The sequence below is a fragment of the Budorcas taxicolor genome, chromosome 4 (genome assembly GCF_023091745.1).
Source record: "Budorcas taxicolor isolate Tak-1 chromosome 4, Takin1.1, whole genome shotgun sequence".
NCBI lineage: Eukaryota > Metazoa > Chordata > Mammalia > Artiodactyla > Bovidae > Budorcas > Budorcas taxicolor.
This window is the reverse complement of record NC_068913.1, coordinates 104,319,152-104,342,743: the sequence shown is the minus strand read 5'-3', so window position 1 is coordinate 104,342,743 and position 23,592 is coordinate 104,319,152. Positions and strand designations below refer to the sequence as shown.

General features: G+C 43.5%; 1 protein-coding gene across 1 annotated transcript in view; it reads left to right on the top strand.

The window, feature by feature from the left end:
- The window catches only part of ZC3HAV1 (zinc finger CCCH-type containing, antiviral 1), a 48,039-nt gene that overhangs the window by 11,432 nt on the left and 13,015 nt on the right, over positions 1-23,592 (top strand). The window contains exons 2-6 of the mRNA XM_052639022.1: positions 7,468-7,603; positions 12,452-12,704; positions 14,769-15,512; positions 16,594-16,692; positions 19,893-20,016. Of these exons, the coding sequence (XP_052494982.1) occupies positions 7,468-7,603; positions 12,452-12,704; positions 14,769-15,512; positions 16,594-16,692; positions 19,893-20,016 (1,356 nt within the window). The remainder of the gene's footprint in view (positions 1-7,467; positions 7,604-12,451; positions 12,705-14,768; positions 15,513-16,593; positions 16,693-19,892; positions 20,017-23,592) is intronic.

The following is a 23,592-nucleotide window of genomic DNA, read 5'->3' as shown; positions in this document are numbered from 1 at the left end:
GGGCGCCTCATCTTTGCAGCCGGTATACTCTGGGTAACACCGTCGTGGTTAAAGCAGACCCGTTTCTTCGGCTCCACCCTTTCCCTTCCCGCACCCTGTTCCTTAGACTGCTCCTGTGTTCTCCGCTGGTCTACTCTGGTTTTCCCCCATCCGACTAGGAGTTCCAGATTTGGTGAATCATTCCTGCCTCTAGTAACTGGCAATCGAATCTCAAACATCAGAGGTATAGTCATATAGAGAATAGGAGTCTCATGACTTGGATACTTTTCAGGGTTGGTTTGACTGATGCCATTTTACTCTGTAGACTAATGTTCTCTAGATTTTTATCTTTCACAGGTCTTGGTTTCTTTCTCGCTTGGCTGGCATCGTGGTGAGCTATTTCCTGTGTTCTACACAAACTGACTAGCTCTTTGATTCTGTCCACCCTCCCCCCATGAGGTGTTGGGGAGCAGAGCAGGTGAAAGGAAGAGGTGTTTTGATACAAACAACTGTTGAAAAACAAGACTCTCTAGAGAATGGGCGTGTGGAGACAGTGGGGGAAGGAGAGAGCGGGATGGATTGAGAGAAGCACTGACATCTATGCACGACCACGTGCAAATTCGATAGCTAGTGAGAAGCTGCTGCGTAACACAGGGAGCTCAGCTCAGGGCTCTGTGATGACTTACAGGAGTGGCATGGGAGGGCGGCTCAAGAAGGATATGCGTATGGCTGATTCATGCGGCTGTACAGCAGAAACTAACGCAACATTGTAAAGCAATTGTATTCCAATTAAAAACACAAACTGGGGCTCCCCTGGTGGCTCAGTAGTAAAGAGCAGGCGATAAGGGTTTGGTCCCTGGTCTGGGCAGATCCCACATGCCTCGGAGCAGCTAAGTTCATGTGCCTCAGCTATTGAGCCTGTGCTCTAAAGCCCATGAGCTGCAACTACTGAAGTCTGGGCTCTCTGTCTGTGCTTCACAACAAGAGAAGCCACCACATTAAGAATCCCTTACAACTAGAGAGTGGCTTCTGCATACCACAACTAGAGAAAAGCGCTTGCAGTAGCGAAGACCTAGCACAGGCCAAAAAAAAAAAAAAAAAAGAGGGAGTGAGCAAGAAATTAAATTATTTTTAAAAATAAAAATAAAGTAAAACCAAGACTCTCCCTAAGGTTATCGTTTTCTCGTTGGTCTGGTTTGGGGTTGACCCTATGTTTATTGACTTGCGAAGTGCCAGAGCTCACACGTATGAATATCTAATTCAGGAACCTAGCTTCCAATTTCATCCAACAGGCCCAACCAGCAACTCCCAGCCCTGACTGCACACTGAAATCATCTGGGATCCCACCTCTTGTCAAATTAAATAACCGTCTCTGAGGGTGTGGCCAGGCTTAGGTATTTCTCAGCACTGCCCAGTTGGTTATTATGTGTAGCCAGGGATGAGAACCTCTCTGCAGGCTAGACCTCATCTGTGGTTGGCGGAGCACTTCCTGCCAGGGTTAAAATAACCTTTCATTCCATGGCTGGAAGAAAAGAATGAAAAGATCATTTGTTTTTAGGCTTTTGGCTTGAGATTCCTGAGAGACCTTCTTGCCTCTCCCAAGGCCACCTTCGCTCTTTTTAGAAAAGTTATCATTTCCTATCCCAACTCATGCTGTTTGAAGTTTATCTGCTCCAAGGGCAGGCAGCCTTCTGCAAACCCTTGTCTCCCCCTGGGCAGCTCATAAGGGCGTATGGGTGAGCTCTTTTCTGTGTTGGGAGGTGGGGAGTCCCATGGCTGTGAGTCAGCCTTTTGTTGGAGGAGGTCACCTTGAACATGCTTATCTAGGTGTGCCCTTTGGTCCAGCAGCATTAGCATCACCTAGGAGCTTGTAAGAAGTGTACACTCAGCCCTTATCCAAGACCTCCTGATCAGGAGCTCTGGGGGTGGTGTCTAGCAATCTGTGTTCTAACAAACCTTCTCAGCGATTCTGATGTGAGCTAGAAAGTTGAGACTCACTCTGTAGGTCTGGGACAGGGCCTGAGAATTTGCGTTTCTGACAGCCTCCTAGGTGATGCTGATCGGAGGACTTCACTTTGAGAACCACTGGTTTTGAGAACCTCAAGAGGCCTTGGGAGATTTTCACACTGTTTCCTGGCTAAAGCCTCGTAGCCAGTATTAGGGACCTGGAACTGAGACAGAGTGATCAGAAGAAAGTGAGAAGGAAGCGTCTGCATCTTAAACCTAAACATGACCTCCATCAAGCCCTGACCATGACAGGTTTGGCTGACGGTTGAATCAGTCAGCTGCTGAACTTGTCTCCTCAATGCCAATCATGAGAAACAGTTTCTTTTCTTTTCTAAAAAATAATTTATTAGATGTTCATATTTGCTTGATGAAGTACTAGACATAGCCTTTATGGATCTGGCAACTGCCATAGAAAATAGACTAGCATAAGTAAACGTGCTCAGTCGTGTCTGACTCTGCAACCCCATGGACTGTAGCCCACCAGGCTCCTTTGTCCATGGGATTTCTCAGGCAAGAATACTGGCGTGTGTTGCCGTTTCCTATTCCAGGGGATATTCCTGACCCAGGGAGCGAACCCTTGCCTGTTGAGTCTCCTGCATTGGCAGGAAGATTCTTTACCAAATGGCATCACCTGGGAAGCCCAAAATAGTTTCATTTTTTCTTTTGGCCTCGCTAAGATGCATGCAGGATCTTAGTTTTCCAATCAGGAATTGAAGCTGTGCCCCCTGCAGTGGAAGCATGGAGTCTTAACCACTGCACGGCCAGGGAAGTCCCAAGAAACATTTTCTATCATTTATTGTGTCCCTCCTACACCATATTCTTCCTTGGTAGCTCAGATGGTAAAGAATCTGCTTGCAATGCAAGAGACCCAGGTTCGATCCCTGGAGAAGATCTCCTGGAGAAAGAAATGGCAATCTACTCCGGTATTCTTGTCTCCCGTGGACAGAGGAGCCTGGTGGGCTACAGTCCATGGGGTTGCAAAGAACTGGACACGACTGAGCTGCCAAACAATAATAGCAACAAGGGAACAGTAACTGGGATGGTCTAGCATGGCTTTCTTTTTTTTCTTTTTGGTTTGGAAAATTTTCAGTCCTGTTTGTTTTTATTTTTCCAGATTATGTTTTTAATTTTCTTGAGTTCTGAGTTCAGTGATGAGCTTTTCCTCTTATTTGAGTCACCTTTTATTTCTCATGTTACCTAGCCTCAGTTTCCCAAAATAAAAAGTAGAATATTTCCTCATAGGTTATAAATAACAGATCCAGTACCTGTCACTTAGAAACTATGTGATGAGTGTTAGCATCCGTACTTCTGGTCTTATTTGCATGCAAATGGGCTAAGTCACTTCATTTGTGTCTGACTCTGTGGACTCTAGCCCACAGACTCCTCTGTCCATGGGATTCTCCAGGCACGAATGCTGGGGAATGTTGGGGATCTTCCCAACCCAGCCATAAAACCCGAGTCTCTTATGTCTCCGGGATTGGCAAGCAGGTTCTTTACCACTTCCCAGTGCCACCTGGGAAGTCCTTGGTCTTAGTCACTCCCCAGATAAGTGAGTGAGAACTGCCCCACTTTTTTGAAATTAGGGTGGAGATAAATCCTCTAAGAAGCTTGGAAAAGTCTAGGAAATGTGGGAAAACAGAGCAGGGCCTCCCAGGGATGGAGCTGCAGGTCAGAACCCAAGGCTAGATATGACATGCTGCTGACTGAAGCTGGGTTCAGGTGAGGATTATAGAATCTAGAGGAATGAATAGTTTGCCTGAGGATGGAGATGAGAAATGAAGAGTGATCTGGGCCCTCAGACAGGCAGCATCAAGGACACAGCCAGCACCATGTGTGCTGCCTGAGCTCCTCCTATGGGCATGAGTGTCTTAGGTGGGCTGGGAAAGCCCAGACTCTTGGGGCTCCAGGCAGAGGGCTTCTCCATAGGCTTGCCTGGTTGCCTTTAGTTATTTAGAGGAAATACTGACTTCCAGGACCTTGGAAGTGCCCCACTGCCCCTTGGCAAGGGCAGAGCAGGTGCAAGACAGGTAAGACCGAGGCTGTGTGTTGCTGGAATCTGGAGAGGGGCTGGGTCTTCAAGTATGACTGTAATCCGGCCATAGGTGAGGTACAATCGTCTTGGTACTGTGACCACAACATCTGGACTGAAGCTCAAAGGAAAGAAAGGTTCTTAATTCCTCCCACCTACCCCTGTCCGATATCTCTGAGCCAGAGGGTAGAAGCTGCCTAGCGGTGGGGTGTTTCAGTGAGCTCATTTTCTGCTCCGGACTGAGAGGGTCATTAGCGGCAATGCCCAGGGGAGTAAGAAGTCTAGAGTAGGGAGGCTCACACATGTCTGGTAAAAGCTGTACTGGAGGGGTTTCCTGCTTTGGGGTGGAGGCTGGGCCCCTTCCTGCTGTAGAATCTCTTCATAGATGGCCCCCTCCCGTGATGGTTGGGAAAGAGATAAGGTGTAGTTTTGCATAGCTGCTGAGGGCTCTGGGGAGTGGGGGCTGTGGGGGAGCAGTTATCTGAAACCACAAACCCCAAGAGCAAGCAGAGAGCTGATGTCAGCTTTATCAGGGAGTGCCAGAAACACACTAAAAGCCAGGGCTCCTGGTGAAGAAAACCAGGAGAGTGCACGCCCTAGAAAATGGCTGGGATACAGGCTGTCAATAGAGCCTGACCACCTGCCCTTGACTTTTGCATGAAGCAGGGAGTGTGGGAGGGCTGGCTGGGTTTTAAGGGCTCAGGTGGCAGCTGCCATGGTTGTTGATTCTGACTTTTCTTTGGGGGTTCCTACAGCTAGATCCAAAAGCAATGCCAGAGTGTTTCAGAAATGCCTTACACAGACAGTAGCATTTGAATAGTGACTTTCAAAGACCAATTCTTAGAGAATAACTTTTATGTAGGTGTTTACATTACAAAAATCACTGTCAATTTCAATAAGATAATTTTGCAGTCAGTTGCATTTCTGTTTACAGTGACAACGAAAAACAATAGTGACAACTGATTTATGTTTAATATTTGGGAAATGAAAGAGAACTATGAAAAGAAAGATTTTAATTCTCAGTAAGGAAAATAGCATAAGACTTGAATAAATGAAGAGATATTTTCTGTCCTAAAATCAGAAGATTTAAAATAGTAAGATGACATAATATCTAATCTAATGTATGGAGTTAAGACAAATTAGATTCCATATGATATTTTGTGGAAATTGACAAAACGATAATACAGTTTCTATAGAGAAAATAATACTTGAGCATATTAAGGAAATTTTTGAAAAGAACAGATAATAGGATAAATTATTCTGTTAATATTTAAAATGTGGTACAAAGAACATTTATATTGTATGATATCAGATGCAAAGCAGAATAGTAAATTGATAAAAACATAATAAGGATTCCCTGCATTCTAAATTTGCTAAAAAGTTAACAAACAGTAGTTCTGGACAACAAAATAGTAAGAAAGGAATCACATTCAATAGACATTACTAAGAAAAGATATAAAGCACGTCTGTCCTCTGATGCTGGTTTTCAAAATAAGCTCTAGATATTTTAAAGTTGAAAATATCTTTTTTAAAAGTGAAACAAAATGATATAGTTATCCAGCTGTGGTGGAGGAATTAAGTTTTCAAGTATTAAAACAGTGGGCTAAATTACAAGTGGTGAATTGGAAGGATCTGATTGTATAAAAATTGAGCAATAGAAAGCTTAATAAGTTCTTGATAAAAAGGGAAAAGTGCAAAACTATTTGAAATAAACAAGGCTGGTACAGATTAGTATTAAAAATATAAAGAACAATTATAAATCTATAGATAAACAGTTAAAAGATATGAACAAATAGTATAAGAGGAAATATGAGCATCAAACCTACATTTGGAATATTTCAGTCTTGCTAATAATTGAAGTGCAAATTAAAAGCATGAATCTGTTTTCTTACTTAAGTAGCAAAAGTGATAAAACTCTATATTAATGTGCTTGGAGGGAAAGAGACACACTCCCTAGATTTACTAGCATGTTTTCTGCAGAGCAGGAGATCAAAATGAAACACCAACCACTTAGGCAATACTCTCAAGAAAATAATGTGAAAGAGGAAAGGTTTATAAAGGTTGTATAGTGAAAATCTGGCCATGACCTAACCACCTGACAATTTGATAATGGTTGTACAAACTGGAAAATATTAAGATCCCATCACATTAGCAACTATTAAAACCATAAATCTGAGGATGTTGGTGTTATTATAGGGAATGTACGTATATAAGTTAAGAAGTAGAAGACATTTGTTAGGTGAACATTGCTAATTGTCAAGTTATGTTTGTCTGATGAAAACATCAGTGCTGTCAGCGTCTCAGTGCTTGGTCTAATAACTCAGTGCTTGTGGGATGTCAGTGTGATTATGATTTGGGGGTCTTGTTGAAAGGCAGATTTTGATTCACTCGAGCTGGGGTGGAGCCTAGGATATTCTAAATTTGTGATAATGGTAAAGCTACTGCTCCCTCCACATTTTTAAGAGCAAATGTTTAAATCTCTGCCATGCAGTCTTGTGGCCACTAGTCATATGAGCCTATTCAAATTTAGATTAATTGAAATGAAATGGAAAATTTAGTTTCCTAAGTCTTACTACCTATATTTCACGTGTGCGTTAGTCATGTCTGGCTTACATCTCAGAAAGCTCAGATTATAGAACAAGTCCATCATCACAGAAAGTTCTGTCAGACCTAAATCATCAGTCTTAAAGTGAAGGGGATTTTTATCACTTTCTTGGTAAAGTTGTTTGAAATATGCGATGACAAGCTTGTTGCATTCCTTTGTGGTCACAAATCACATAGGTATACATTCATAGAAGTGATAAAGCAAGGAACAGTTTCATCTAGTTTAGTTTGATCAGTGAAATTCTTTTATCCCATTGATTTTATTGTCATTAGGATGTGTTATCCTAATTATTATTTGCCTCTCAATGAGCAGTCATTTCCACTAAATTGATTTCAGTTTCTTTGCTATTTTTTCCTCATCTTACGTAATTAACGTATACTAGAGGAGATGGCATCACTGACTCGATGGACGTGAGTCTGAGTGAACTCTGGGAGTTGGTGATGGACAGGGAGGCCTGGCATGCTGCGATTCATGGGGTCGCAAAGAGTCGGACACGACTGAGTGACTGAACTGAACTGAACTGACTGAGAGGAGACGTTTAAAGAAGGATTGCAATAAATTAAAGCATAACGTGTATGTTGTCAATCAGCTATACTCCAATACAAAATAAAAAGTTTAACAAAAAGAATACATGTGTATAATTTATGAAGAGCTCCTCATATTCTCTTTTCCTATCTACGTGTTTCATCAGTTTATATTTTTAAAGTGTATTCTTGAAGCTGGACCAACCTTGTGTTAGTTACCCAAGGATGTGGGCATTGATTTTCACTTGAAAGGTTTCCTGGATGATTGCTTTTTCTTTATTTTCTGTGAAGTGGAAATGCTGACCATTGTTATTTTCTTCCAGGAATTTATGCAAATATTCTCACGAGGTTCTCTCAGAAGATAACTTCAGGGTCCTGACAAACCATGGGCTCTCTGGACTGAACCAAGAGGAATTGGCGGTGCTCCTCCTCCAAAGTGACCCTTTTTTTATGCCCGAGGTAAGTTCTGATTCCTCAGTTTGAAAAGCAAGCAGAATGCCTTTGGCAGTGTGGTGTCCTGTGTGTGTTGGAATGGGGGCAGAGAAAACCTGGACCAGGGCTCAGCAGGTGGCAGTCAGCAGGTGGCTGTTGCTAAGTGACCTGGAGATTCCAACAGTTTCCTTCTTATTTGAAGTTTAATAAGTATTTGAGTCTGGAATTCTCCTCCCCTGGGCTGCTAGGGGACCCTATGCAGCAAGTGTGATCTGAAGAACTAACAATAAGACTAATTGATGCCTTACATCCGAGGGACTTCCTGGAAGAGGTGGGCTTTGAAGCAAGATTTCGGAAGATGACAGGGTACATTGCTTGAGGCTAAGTTGTAACAAAGAGATCTCAAAATGCAGTGATTCAAGTAAAATATTACTTTGTTTCTCCATCTCTTGGTAGTGTAGATCTGAGGTCACCAAACTACTCCATGGACCACATCCCACCTGCCGCCTGTTTTTGTAGTTTAATTGGAACACAGTCACACTCATTCATTTATATATTGTCTATGACCGCTTTCTCATACAAGAGTGAGTTGAGTATTTGCAACAGAGATTGATGGCCTGCCAAGCCTAAACTATTTACTATTTGATCATTTATGCTAATAGTTTGCTGACTTTTGGTCTTGCCTAGAGGTAGGCAGGCAGGTAGTCTGATGGTCAGGCAGCTGAATTCCATGATGTCATGTAGGGACTCAGGCCAGTAGATCAGCCTTGTTATCTTATATATAATAGATCTGTTTTATTACTGGACCAGTAGATGTCTCTGTTCTCTTTTAACATGTGGCTTCTTCCCCATGGTACAAAGAGGCTCTTCTCAGTGTCATCATTTTTCTAGCCAACAGGAACATAGACAAGGAGTAAGTAAAAAACAAGCTGCTTCCTTTTTAAAAGGATGTGACTTGGATATTATATCTCATTCATTGTATGCTCCATCTCACGCGCCAGAACTTATCACATGACTGCACTTAGGGAGAAGGCAGGCTGGGAAATGTAGTTTTCTGGCTGGGTAACTATGTGCCCAGCTAAAAATTGGAAGCTTCTATTATTAGAAGAAGGATAAGAATAATCTCAGATAATTAACAGTCTCATCCACCTAGGAATATTGACTTGAAAATCAGATGCTGCTGCTTAAAGAATGGTATCTGAGAATGATCTCAGAAAAATCCTTGTGTAAGGAAGTTAGCCTCACATTGGAAGAGTGGTGCAGAAACGTAATGGAAGCCTCAAATTGAGAGGGTGGAAGGGACTGAGATAAGATAACAAGGTTGAAATTCGGTCGTGCTTTTATGTATGACAAGATAGCTATTAGGGACTTCTGGAGGATTAAACATCTTTTGACTCTAAGCTCAGTGTGTTTCCCTGAGGACTTAGGAAAACTTAGGACACGTGGGGTGATTTTGTGTTGATTACTGAACTCAGGCAAGATAGGAATGCAAGACACTCTGTAAAAATGTCTTCAGAGAGGAAGGGTGGGGGAGGGATATTTAACTATATATAACTCACTTCCCCAGGCATTCTTTCATTTATGAACTTGAGTTTCTCTCTTTTATTCTCTCTGTTTCCAGGAACCCAAGGTTCAGAGGTCTTATCTTAGGATCTCTATGGCCCTTGGCCTATGTGCCAGCCAGCCCAGTCCTTCCTGGCTACCAGTATGGGGAAAATGCCTTACACCCTAACTCGTTAAAGGTCGCATTGACCAACAGAGGCACCCTCTCCTTTCCCTTTCATGTGAAAGAATGACAACAGTTGAACGCTTGTCATGACTCTTGAGAGAGTGTTGCCCGGGGTCCAACCTAGTGTTAAACTTGAAGGGTTGGAAACGTCACTCACCAGGTCAGCTCTCTGCTTCTGTTCTCCAGAATCACCAAGGACTTGCTATATCACATCCCTGGAGAATAAGAGGAGTGGCGGCTCTTCCTTTCTCTAGGAAAGAACCTACTGGATGGTGCTGTTGCTGACTTAGCCCAGAAAAAGTCCATTGACAAAAGTGCTGGGAGGCTTCTCGTAGGAGGATGCTGACTTTAATCACACAGAAAGTCTGAAGTGTCACCTGAGGCTCCCTTACCGTACTCATGGATTTTAAGAATTCAGAACCCGTGATTAGAGGGTAGGGTGGAACAGTTTGTGCTTGAAGTTTATTTTTAGCTGATAACTTAATTGCCTTTTACCACCTATTGGGGTAGAATCACAGATTAGCAGACTGCATTGCTTCCTGGGACCAGAAGTCTGAGAAGCTGGTTCCTGTGATGGGGAATCAACTAGAGCACCGATGACATAAGTCTCTGTTTGACTGTTCTGGGCAAGAGTTGTCTCTGTAGGAGTGTTTTAACTTGGGGGAGTAAGGCGGAGTATTTTCAGGGTTTTAGCAGGGGAGGGGAGTGGTCAGCCAGAGTTCAGCTAGTTCCAAGGATAGTTGATCAAGGATGGTTCCTCCATGTCTCTAAGTTCTGCCTTTGCCACCAACTACCTATGTGATCTTGGACAAGGCATTTCATCCTTCAGGGTCTCACTTAACTGTTTGCTTTGCAGTCAATCAGCTAACACTCAGGAGTGCAAGGGTAGCACTGAGTTAAATCCTGAAGCCACTGGTGGGCAAGGCACACGCCTGCCCTCAAATACCAAACACGTTCACACTATTCCACTTTGCTTAACCTGTGAGAACATAAACGCATAAACCTGAACTTCCTGGTATATAAACATGGATAATTGAAGTACATTTATTAAAAGGGAGAAATGGGTCTCATTTGTTCTGGCAGGAGCAGTCTTTCTTAAACATCAGAATAGTACTAGGAATGTTAGCCAAAGTATCATTTGTGAAGTTGCTAATAATCCTTGTTTGACTTGAGCCCCGAGAATTCTGGCTCTCAAGCTTTAGTGTGGGTCAGAATCACCAGGAGTGTTTGTCAAACCCAGATTGCTGGGCTTCTCTGGCCATTCTGACTGTAGATACGGGGAAGGACCCAAGGGTTTGTATTTCTAGTTAGTTTTCAGTTGGAGCTGATGCTGTTGGTCCAGGGACCACACTTTGAGAACTGTTGGCCAAGAGTCTCGATTCTGGCTCCTAGACTCTATCACAATAATATGTATTTGCATCAGGTTTAGAAGTTGTTTGTATGGCTCAATCATGGTTAGTTAAATCCATGTCTTTCCCACCTGGATACACCACAGTGGCCCATGTTGATCTGGTTTGCTCAGAGTCTGTTGAAACAACTTACAAATGCTTTTGTGTTTAAGCCTCTTTGTGTAACGACTCAAACATTTGCATCACATTTTGTATTGTGCTCAAGACATTATGTATTTTATTATTTAACCTGCTCCACAACATGGTTAGGTGAAGGGAGCAAATATTTTTGTCTTTTACAGCAAGGGCAAGAGGCTGGGAGTAAGTAAGTAACTCAGATGTGAAGTCACGTATAGCTGCTTCCAGCTGCAGACTTCAACCAACATCCTCTAGTCCTGTATCACATAGTTTGGCCTCACTGATGATATACTTCTCCTGCTCTCCTTTCAGTAAGAATTACATCTCTGTAGAGCTAGATATGTAGATATACCTATTTACATATAAAAATGTTCAACTATCACTTGGTCTTTTGAGAAACTGTCACATTCTGCCCAGCTCCCAGCAGCTTGAAGGTAAGACCTCACATCCTTTCTTTTCTTTTTGACTGTACTACGTGGCATGCAGGATAACATGTGCCCCCTGCAGTGTTCTTCTATTTGAAGATGGTCTTTTAATTGAAGATGTGTTGATATCCAAAGGTGGGCCTTCCTCTTTGGGATTCCTTTATATGTAGGGGTCCCTCTGGGTCCTGTTTTGTTCTATCTATAGCTGGCCATCTTATATTGATTCTTCCAAAAGAGGTTAATAAAAGTCAAGTTTCTTTAAGTTAGTTTGTAGGCCTCTTCTTCCCCCAAATAAGTCACTGACTGAATATAACTCAACAGAGATTACAGAGTTATACACATACAATTTTTTTCCTTAGATATATCTCTGCTTCTGCTCATGTGCTCAGTCGTGTCTGACTCTTTGCGACCCCATGGACTGTAGCCCACCAGGCTCCTCTGTCCATGGGATTTCCCAGACAAGAATACTAGAGAGGGTTGCCATTTCCTTCTCCAAGGGATCTTCCTGACACAGGGATTGAACCTGCGTCTCCTACAGCTCCTGCATTACAGGAAGATTCTTTACCTGCTGAGTCATCAGGGAACTTTATATCTGTGCTTCTGTTTTTTCTTTTTCTTTCAGGAAATAAGAAAATATGCATTTTTTTTCTTACCAGGAAGTAAAAAAAATGCATTTTTATTTTTTATTTATTTAATCAATATTTATTGGTGTATAGTTGTGTTAGTTTCAGGAGTGAATCAGTTATACCTATACATAGACCCAACCTGTCCATCCTAAAGGAAATCAGTCCTGAATATTCATTGGAAGGACTGATGTGGATGCTGAAACTCCAATATTTTGGCCGCCTGATGTGAAGAACTGACTCATTTGAAGACCCTGATGCTGGGAAAGATTGGGGGCAGGAGGAGAAGGGGACGACAGAAGATGAGATGGTTGGATGGCATCACTGACTCAATGGACATGAGTTTGAGTAAACTCTGGGAGTTGGTGATGGACAGGGAGGCCTGGCGTGCTGCAGTCCCTGGGGTCGCAAAGAGTCGGACACGACTGAGCCACTGACTGAACTGATACATAGATCCACTCTTTTTTCGATTTTATTCCCATATAGATCATTATATTTACACAAACTTTCCTTAACGTGTGGCATATAGAGAAACATGTTTTCTTTCTGGTTCTTGTTTCTTTCTTCTGTAGATATGCAAGAATTATAAGGGTGAGGGTGGAAGACAGATTTGTAACCAGCAGCCCCCGTGTGAAAGACTCCACGTCTGTGAACATTTTACCCGAGGGAACTGTGGTTATGCCAACTGCTTCCGGTCCCATAACCTGATGGACAGAAGGGTGCTGGCCGTCATGAGGGAGCACGGGCTGAGCTCAAGCGTGGTCCAGAACATCCAGGACATCTGCAATAGCAGGCACCGCCGGAAGAAGCCCTCAGCGTGGAAAGGTAAGCTTGGTGGCCTTCTTAACAGGATAAACGGAAATAAACAGAAATCACAAGGAAAGGGAATCTCTACTTACCCTCACCCTACCTCATCATGTAAAACTATTTTCACTTTCAGACCTTGTCGATATGCATACACAATTTTTACATAATTATGATCATAGTATATGTGTGATTTTGCAGTTTGATTTCATGCGATTCCATGCATCCACACCACACAAACACACTTCACACTGGGGCACGTTGCCAACATATAAGGGACATGTGTCACACACCATTTGTGCAAACCTCATGTACATACACATACACCCCTCACATGTCCACCACGTAGGCATATCACACACACACATGCACACACTTCACAGAAACATATATGAACCCCACATATAAACATCACATGCAAGCACACCACACTTTTTGCACACACGAACACACGCAGGCTCATTCCCTCCCTTCTCTTTGCTTCCCGGGGCTGTGACTTAAAATGTTTCTAGAAAGAGGTCAATTTTTTTTTTTTTTTTTTTAATTTTGGATATCACTGACTTAAGCTTGGGGGCCAGATGAACAACTCTGGATAATTCCAAGCTTCAGTGAAATCAGACCTTTCCTTATTTTCTTTTTTTTTTTTGTTGTTTTAGGTATTGTGACTTCTTAGCTTAGGTATGATTGTGTCAAAATATGGGTGAACTCTTAGTGATTTGGGGGCGCTCGTCTCTGATGAGCACTAGTCTATCTCTCCATTCACCCTAGCGGTGAATGTGGACTTGAAGACTGTGGACAGCCCCACCTAAGACAGCGGGCATTTAGGAGCTGCGTCTAAGTCCCATGAGAGAAGCTGAGAAGAGCCAGAGTTGGCTCAACCTTTATCCTAGGCCAAAGGTGGTATTTTCTGCTGGGCTGGCAGGAAGGGGGGATTCTTCCACCTTGTCAAGATTTTCACACAAATTAATTTTTTTAAACTTTTTATTTGATTTTGGAGAATAGTCAGTTAACAATATTGCTATAGTTTCAGGTGCACAGCAGAGGGACTCAGCCTTATATATACAGGTATCCATTCTCCCCCAAACTCCCCTCCCGTCTAGGCTGCCATGAACACTGAGCAGAGCTCTCTGTGCTACACAGTAGGTCCTTGTTGGTTATCCACTTTAAATATAGCAGTGTGTATATGTTGATCTCAAATTCCCTAACCATCCCTTCCCGCCATCCTTCCGCCGCTGGTAGTCATAAGTTCCTTCTCTAAATCTATGAGTCCTTTTCTGTTTTGTGGATAAGTTCATTTGTATCATTTCTTTGAAGATTACCCATATAAGGCATGTCACAGCATGGTTCTCCTCTATTTGACTTCCTTCACTCTAGTGTGAAGTAGTATGACACTCTAGGCCCATCTGTATTGCTGCAAATGGCATTTTCCATTGTAGATAGGTACCGCATCTTCTTTATCCTTTCCTCTGTCAATGGACGTTTAGGTTGCCTCCATGTCATGGCTGGGCTTCCCTGGTAGCTCAGCAGGTAAAGAATCCGCCTGCAATGCAGGAGACACGGGTCCAATTTCTGGGTTGGGAAGATCCCCTGGAGGAGGAAATGGCAACCCTCTCCGGTATCCTCGCCTGGAGAATCCCTACGGAGAGCAGCCTGGTGGGCTATAGTCCATGGGGTTGCAAAGAGTCGGACACGACTGAGCGGCTAAACACAGCACGGCTCAGGTCCTGGCTGTTGCAAGCAGTGGCAGCGTTTGACTCTGCAGGATTGCCGAATGACAGTGCCAGGTTAATTCACCGCTTCTCCAGTGTGAACGTTTAGGGGTCCGAGGTGGAAGGAGTGAGATCCCTAAAAGTGGTCATGGGGAATCCCGGAAAAGATTTTTAGACCTCCAAATATACTTACCCACAAAAACATCTGAACTTCTTTTGCCTGCTGACGAGGTCCTTCCTTTTCTTCTCTCCTGCTGACACTGTTTCTGCTTTACCCGACTCTCACTTCACCCGGCCCCTCTGAGGCCGAACGGGAGGCGGGTACAGAGTTAGTGACATTAAAGCTAACTTTTGTTGTTTGGTTTTTCTTTCCCAGCTCCTCCTCCCCATCGTAGAGACCCAGCATACAGAGCGAGGAGTAGGAGCAGAGACCGGGGCAGCGAGGAATTTCTTCCAGCAGCTTCAACTCCTGCCCAGAGGTCCTGCTCAGCAAGCCCAGAGCCTGCTGGCCACCGCGGCTCTGTCCCGAGTGATGGGCCTGTCGAGGATCTTGCCCACAAATTCTCGCATCTGGGAAGTCAGGAGTGTCCCCCGCCTGCCTCCGTCCCGTCTGCAGCTGTTGTTCTCAGAGGAACCCATCAAGGGGGAGGAAGCCAGAAGCTTGCAGAGAACGGCAGCCCAAAGGATCTTTTCTATGGGAATCATAGTGATTTGACACCAGCCTTCAACTGGAAGGGCCCTGCGTCCTGGCAGAATGACCAGGACACCGGTAAAAAGAGTTGGCTTTCCTCCAGTCCAGCCTTCTCCTTCTCTCCTCCCGGTTCTCCGCAAACACCTGAAACCATCACCACCAGAAAGAGCACCGCTGTCCTTTCCTCGGACCATGTGAATGCTGAGTGCAGGAGTGGGAATCAAGACAGCCAGCATTTCCCGCTTTTTGATAATAAGGCTGATGGCATGGCCGTAGATACCACCTCCACGAGACTGGCAAATTACCAAACCCCAAGCAGTAGTCAGAGAGAAAAATCGTTACCTAGGAATCCAGACATCGGAACACCTCGGAGTCATCTGCCCACCGCTGGCAAGATAACTGGGGATGGAGCCGCGGCCTTTGTTAACGGTAATCACACAGAAGAGACCTTCTGGGCTAGTCAGTCTGTCCACAGTGCCAGTAGATGGATGGATAAAGTGATGGATAAAACTATCGATTCGATGTAGGTAAAACTGGTGCCACTGAGTTTGGCTTCATGGTGGCAGTCAGAGGAAAGAAAGATGTGTTATGCTCTGGAATTCGGGGGTTAACAAGCAGGTCCTGCCCACACGTGGGGAGCCCTCTGCCCCCGCACAAGGCAGCACTTGCTTTCCCCAAGGTCCCTTCTTTTTCTTCTGTATAAACATAATATTTTATACGAGGATGTTATAATATTATTAATAATTGATATTAATGTAAGTAAAGATACTGCAGTTACACAAAGAAATGTATAATGAACTTTTCATTTATATTCTTTAATGTTTTTCTATACCTAGTTTGTTTATAGCTTAGGTGATACTGCATAAGCAATTTTTTATGTTGCATACACTTTTTTACTGATTTATAATTTGGCACGTCTCACCTTGGTACAAGGATTCATAAACATCATTTTTACCAAGGTCCCTTCTTTTACACCTTCCTTAAGCAACAGAGCTGCAGCCTATGGGACCCATGGTCAGAACGCAGCTCAAATCCCTGTTACCCATGCCAGTGAGATGACAAGGCGGGCTCCAGGCTGGGTTCCGTGTGATCACTGAGGGACAAAGAGGGGCCCCATGTCTTGTGTTTGCGTAGAGTGGCCACGGCTGGTGGTTTCTCTTTGGATGTTCCTTAGCAGTACTAAAATGCAAAGGGTTTGGGTTGAGCAGTGGTACTGATGAGGACATAGGAAGACAGAAGGACCAACCCTAGAACTGTGTAGAGTAAGTTGCTCCATTTATTTGAGAACGGGAGTAGTTCAGCCATGGTTTAAGAAAGCAGCATGACATGAAGTAACCCTGACTTTGATGTTTGTTTTCATGTCTGGGCTCTCATGAGCAGTACATGAATCTTAGGAATTTTCTTGAACCTGGCCCCCATTTCAGATACTCTTTCCCACTGTTAGACCAAGTGTCTTGTTTTTTGGTTTAAATGTTACAGTTCGCTTACATGCATCCTCCCTGTCTTGTAGATTCTGTACCTGAGGCTGCCAGTACCATATCGTCCAGGATGAAAGAACACAGCTCAAACGAAATTTGTCTTGACCATCTGTATAAGAGTTGTCAACTTAGTGAGTAACTACCTTAAGGACTTTCTAGAAGCAGAAACATTATTAATAGCAGTATGGCTAGCATTTATTGAGTGCAGTGTGTCGAGCGCAGTGCTGAGAATCTTACATGCATCTTCTTTAACCTTCAAGTCAACTTTAGGTTCTGTTGTTAATTCATTTTACAGATGCACAAATAGAACTTGGGTTTTCACCCCAAACCACTTCACCACTGCGTGATATTATACTTTCTCCTTTTACAATTCAGTTTTAGTTGAACTCTTACACTTAATCAGGGACCCCTCTTTTTACATACTAAAACCAAACAGAAGTAGCAGTTGTTGTTCAGTCACTAAGATGTGTCTAACTCTTTGTGACCCCAGAGCCTGCAGCAGCCAGGCTTCCCTGGCATCTGTTTACTGTTCGTTCTCCCCAAGCCTCCTGTAGAACTGTTTCCCACGGGACTGCTTGGGACACAGCACTTCCCTGTCACTCCTGCACCACGCTGTTCCTTTCCTGTCTCTGCCCCAGGCCTACGCAGCATGTCTGATTCATTTGTTTGATCACTTAGTGGTCTTAGAGTCATTCGCCTTGTGTCTGAGGAGGAGATTCTGCCCTGTGTTCTCTAAATCAAAAATCTTTAACTTTAACAAAATTTATTTTTAACTAAGATAAAACACATCACATAGATTTTACCATCTTAACATTTTTAAATGTATTGCTCAGTAGGGTTGCTGTGCAACCAATCTCCAGAACTCTTTTCATCCTTTGAAACTGAAGCTCTACCTCAGTTCAGTCGCTCAGTCTTGTCCAACCCTCTGTGACCCCATGGACTGCAGCATGCCAGGCTTCCCTGTCCCTCACCAACTCTCAGAGCTTACTCAAACTCATATCCATTGCGTCGGTGATGCCATCCCACTGTCTCATCCTCTGTCGTCCCCTTCTCCTCCCGCCTTCAATCTTTCCCAGCATTAGTTCAGTTCGGTTCAGTTCAGTCACTCAGTCGTGTCCAACTCTTTGCGACCCCATGAACTGCAGCATGCCAGGCATCCCTGTCATCACCAACTCCAGGAACTTAATCAAACCCATGTCCATTGCATCAGAGATGCCATCCAACCATCTCATCCTCTGTCGTCCCCTTCTTCTGCCTTCAATCTTTCCCAGCATCAGGGTCTTTTCCAATGAGTCACTTCTTCGCATCAGGTGGCCAAAGTTTTGGAGTTTCAGCTTCAACATCAGTCCTTCCAATAGGTATTCAGGACTGATCTTTAAAACAGCAACTCTGTACCTATTAAACAACAGCTCCTCATTTCCCCCTTCTGGCAGGGAAGCCCCTGACAGCTGCCATTTTGCTTTCTGTCTACGAATATGACTCTTCTATGTCCCTCATATGAGTGATCTCACACAATATTTGTCTTTTCTGACACTGGCTTATTTCACTTAGTACAGTGTCCTCAAGGTTCACCCATATTATAGCCTTTGTGAGAGTTTCCTCCCTTATGAAGGTTGAACACTATTCGATTGTATTCTATCCCATTTTGTTTATCCACTCATCCACTGATGGGCACTTGAGTTGCTTCTACCTTTTAGCTATTGTGAATAATGCTGCTAGGAACACAGGTGTACAAATATCAGTTCTTGCTTTCAGTTCTTTTGGGTATATACCCAGAAGTGGAATTGCTGGATTATGTGGTAAATCGGTGTTTAAGGTTTTAAGAAACTGCCACACAGTTTTCTGTAGCTGCCTGTATCACTTTACATTTTTATCAGCAATGCACAAGGGCTCCAATTTCTCCATATCCTTGCCAACAATTGTAAATTTATTTTTGTTTGGTTATTTATATCAGCCATTCTAATGGGTGCGAGGAAGGTTATATTTTTCAATCAGTTAAATTCCTGGTGGTGACATTTCAAAATGATTTAAACAATGCAAATTGTGAAAAATAGAACTGTTTTCTGTTCTCCTGTATTATGAGCTTCTAACATTAATTCATTATTCAGCAAGCAGTCATTGAAAGGGCATCCTTTGCTTGCCTACTCCTCTGCCAGTGAAGCAAGCAGACATAAGCTTAACACTGACAGAGGCCTTTCTTCAGTAAGTTCATCATTAAGTGAAAGTAGCTCAGTCGTGTCTGACTCTTTGCAACTCTTTGAATTCTCCAGGCCAGAATACTGGAGTGGGTAGCCTTTCCCTTCTCCAGGGGATCTTCCCAACCCAGGGATCGAACACAGGCCTCCCGCATTGCGGGCGGATTCTTTCCCAGCTGAGCCACAAGGGAAGCCCGAGTTTAAAGGTGGGCATCAAAACATCCACAGATTTGGGAATTCCCTGGCAGTCCAGTGGTTAGTCCAGTCTGTGTGCTCTCACTCCCAAGGGCTTGGGTTCAATCCCTGGTCAAAGCACTACGATCCCACAAGCTGTGCAGTGTGGCCCAAAACAAACAGAACATCCACAAATTAGAGAACTAATACAGCACAAACTGTGTCTAGAGCACTGGTTGAGGAAACATACACAAGTCAGGTCAGAAGAGCACAAGATCAGTGGGGGAATTCTGGAAGAGATGAATTCCAGGCCAGGGCTTCCTAGAAAACACACCGGCAGTTGCCTCCAATAGAGAGCAGTTTGTCTCAATAAATGCATATAGAGGGAGGTGCAGAAAGGATAACTGGAGAAGAGAGTGGCAACCCACTCCAGTGTTCTTGCCTGGAGAATCCCAGGGATGTCACGACTGAAGCGACTTAGCAGCAGCAGCAGAAGAAAGGATAACTGTAAATTTCTAATGACCTCAGATTTCCATGTGGGTAATATGGTTCTTTTTTTGAAGGTGAGAGGAGAAGGGGACAACAGAGGATGAGATGGTTGGGTGGCATCACCAACTCAATGGACTTGAGTTTGAGCAAGCTCCGGGAGTTGATGATGGACAGGGAAGCCTGGTGTGCTGCAGTCCATGGGGTCGCAAAGACTTGGACACGACTGAGCAACTGAACTGAACTGAACATGGTTTTTGGGGGAGTGGAGAATTTTATTTTCTGACGAGTCTACATGGGTAGTAAATGAATGTGGAAATAGGGGCTTGAGATGATGCAGGTAGGGGCTGGCATGAGCACAGGTGTAGATGGAAAGTGTGCCTACAGGGCTGGTAGGGTGAGAAAGGCAGGCCTTGATGGGGAGAGTCAGCAGTGAACTTGGTCGAATTGCTCAGACCTCGTTTCTATCTTTGTAGAGAGCTGCAACAAAGTTCATTTTCACCTGCCCTACCGGTGGCAGATGTTACTTGGAAACAGCTGGGTGGACCTTCCGTTCATGGAGGATATTGAGAAGGCCTTTTGTGACCCCAAAAACTGCAGGTAAGTGGGTGGCAGGTCTAGCTTGTGAAATCTGCAAGATCATCAAAGGGGAGCCTAGTGCTGTGCTCATGGGAAGAAGAAAAAGCAGTTTTCCTTCAGAATCCCATTCAGGTTAACTCTTGAGATTAAGATGGCAAATGACTTCTGAGTTAATAAAGATAAAGGAATAGGTGGGCAGGTTTGAACTCACCCAGAGCCTGGCTAATATGAGGGACGCTGGGAATATTTGCTAACTCAGGTGAAATAAACAGGGACACAAGTATTTGTTCAGTTAATATTTGTCTGAACAACAAAATGCATAGGTTGGTTTGCAAACCTATGAGCTCAGAAGAGCCTTTGGCTTAATCTCATTGTTTGAGAAAATGATTTGAGTCATTTCATATAGTTCTAAGGAAGAATTTTGTTATACACCTCAGCATTTTATACCTGCCTCTCTATTTGCTATTTTCTCTACCCTGGAGGTTTCTAAAAGGCTACTTTATATTTATGTTGCTGTTAGGGCTGATATGGGTGATACTACGCATGACCATATTTATAAGCTGCATCCTACTTTATAAGGAAATACTTTAGGAGGGAAAATAAGGACTTGTCACCGTGTTCAAATTTAGTGAATCTCTGGTGGAGAGTGTGTTGCTGCATTGTGCCACTAGAGGGTGGTGTCAGCTATTTTGTTTCTAGGTATGTGTCTCCTACCAGGTAAATCTGAAGCAGGGTTTTTCAACCTTAGCACTGTTGACTTTGGGGCCCAAATAATTATTTGGTTTGCTGGAGTATTTTAGCATCATCCCTGGTGTCTACTCACTACATGCCAGTTGTGAGAAACAAAAATATATTTTGACATTGTCAATGTTTCCTGGGTCTAATATCACTCCTGGTTGAACATCGCTGATCTAGGAGGTATTTTGTAGAGCAGTAACTCTCAAACCTTTTGGTTTCCGGAGCCCTTAATATTCTTAAAATGTACTGAGGATCCCAGTGATTTCAGTTTATGTGGATTTATAGCTATTGATATTTCAGTTCAGTTCAGTCGCTCAGTCGTGTCCGACTCTTTGCGACCCCGTGAATCCCAGCACGCCAGGCCTCCCTGTCCATCACCATCTCCCGGAGTTCACTCAGACTCATGTCCATCGAGTCCATGATGCCATCCAGCCATCTCATCCTCTGTCGTCCCCTTCTCCTCCTGCCCCCAATCCCTCCCAGCATCAGAGTCTTTTCCAATGAGTCAACTCTTCACATGAGGTGGCCAAAGTACTGGAGCTTCAGCTTTAGCATCATTCCTTCCAAAGAAATCCCAGGGTTGATCTCCTTCAGAATGGACTGGTTGGATCTCCTTGAAGTCCAAAGGGCTCTCGAGTCTTCTCCAGCACCACAGTTCAAAAGCATCAATTCTTTGGCGCTCAGCCTTCTTCACAGTCCAACTCTCACATCCATACATGACTACTGGAAAAACCATAGACTTGACTAGACGGACCTTAGTCAGCAAAGTAATGTCTCTGCTTTTGAATATGCTATCTAGGTTGGTCATAACTTTTCTTCCAAGGAGTAAGCGTCTTTTAATTTCATGGCTACAGTCACCATCTGCAGTGATTTTGGAGCTCAAAAAAATAAAGTCTGACACTGTTTCCACTGTTTCCCCATCTATTTCCCATGAAGTGATGGGACCAGATGCCATAATCTTTGTTTTCTGAATGTTGAGCTTTAAGCCAACTTTTTCACTCTCCTCTTTCACTTTCATCAAGAGGCTTTTTAGCTCCTCTTCACTTTCTGCCATAAGGGTGGTGTCATCTGCATATCTAAGGTTATTGATATTTCTCCTGGCAATCTTGATTCCAACTTGTGTTTCTTCCAACCCAGCATTTCTCATGATGTACTCTGCATAGAAGTTAAATAAGCAGGCTGACAATATACAGCCTTGATGTACTCCTTTTCCTATTTGGAACCAGTCTGTTGTTCCATGTCCAGTTCTAACTGTTGCTTCCTGACCTGCATACAGATTTCTCAAGAGGCAGGTCAGGTGGTTTGGTATTCCCATCTCTTTCAGAATTTTCCACAGTTTATTGTGATCCACACAGTCAAAGGCTTTGGCATAGTCAATAAAGCAGAAATAGATGTTTTTCGGGAACTCTCTTGCTTTTTCCATGATCCAGCAGATGTTGGCAATTTGATCTCTGGTTCCTCTGCCTTTTCTAAAACCAGCTTGAACATCAGGGAGTTCACGGTTCATGTATTGCTGAAGGCTGGCTTGGAGAATTTTGAGCATTACTTTACTAGCATGTGAGATGAGTGCAATCATGTGGTAGTTTGAGCATTCTTTGGCATTGCCTTTCTTTGGAATTGGAATGAAAACTGACCTTTTCCAGTCCTGTGGCCACTGCTGAGTTTTCCAAATTTGCTGGCATATTGAGTGCAGCACTTTCACAGCATCATCTTTCAGGATTTGAAACAGCCCAACTGGAATTCCATCACCTCCACTAGCTTTGTTTGTAGTGATGCTTTCTAAGGCCCACTTGACTTTACATTCCAAGATGTCTGGCTCTAGATTAGTGATCACATCATCATGATTATCTGTGTCGTGAAGATCTTTTTTGTACAGTTCTTCCGTGTATTCTTGCCACCTCTTCTTAATATCTTCTGCTTCTGTTAGGTCCAGACCATTTCTGTCCTTTATCGAGCCCATCTTTGCATGAAATGTTCCCTTGGTATCTCTAGTTTTCTTGAAGAGGTCTCTAGTCTTTCCCATTATGTTGTTTTCCTCTATTTCTTTGCATTGATCGCTGAAGAAGGCTTCCTTATCTCTTCTTGCTATTCTTTGGAACTCTGCATTCAGATGCTTATATCTTTCCTTTTCTCCTTTTTTTTGCCTCTCTTCTTTTCACAGCTGTTTGTAAGGCCTCCCCAGACAGCCGTTTTGCTTTTTTGCATTTCGTTTCCATGGGGATGGTCTTGATCCCTGTCTCCTGTACAATGTCACGTACCTCATTGCATAGTTCATCAGGCACTCTATCTATCAGATCTAGACCCTTAAATCTATTTCTCACTTCCACTGTATAATCATAAGGGATTTTTCTTAGGTCATACCTGAATGGTCTTGCGGTTTTCCCTACTTTCTTCAATTTCAGTCTGAATTTGGCAATAAGGAGTTCATAATCTGAGCCACAGTCAGCTCCCGGTCTTGTTTTTGTTGACTGTATAGAGCTTCTCCATCTTTGGCTGCAAAGAATATAATCAATCTGATTTCAGTGTTGACCATCTGGTGATGTCCATGTGTAGAGTCTTCTCTTGTGTTGTTGGAAGAGGGTGTTTGCTATGACCAGTGCATTTTCTTGGCAAAACTCTATTAGTCTTTGCCCTGCTTCATTCCGCATTCCAAGGCCAAATTTGCCTGTTACTCCAGGTGTTTCTTGACTTCCTACTTTTGCATTCCAGTCCCCTATAATGAAAAGGACATCTTTTTTGGGTGTAGTTCTAAACAGTCTTGTAGGTCTTCATGAAACTGTTCAACTTCAGTTTCTTCAGCGTTACTGGTTGGGGCATAGACTTGGATAACTGTGATATTGAATGGTTTGCCTTGGAGAC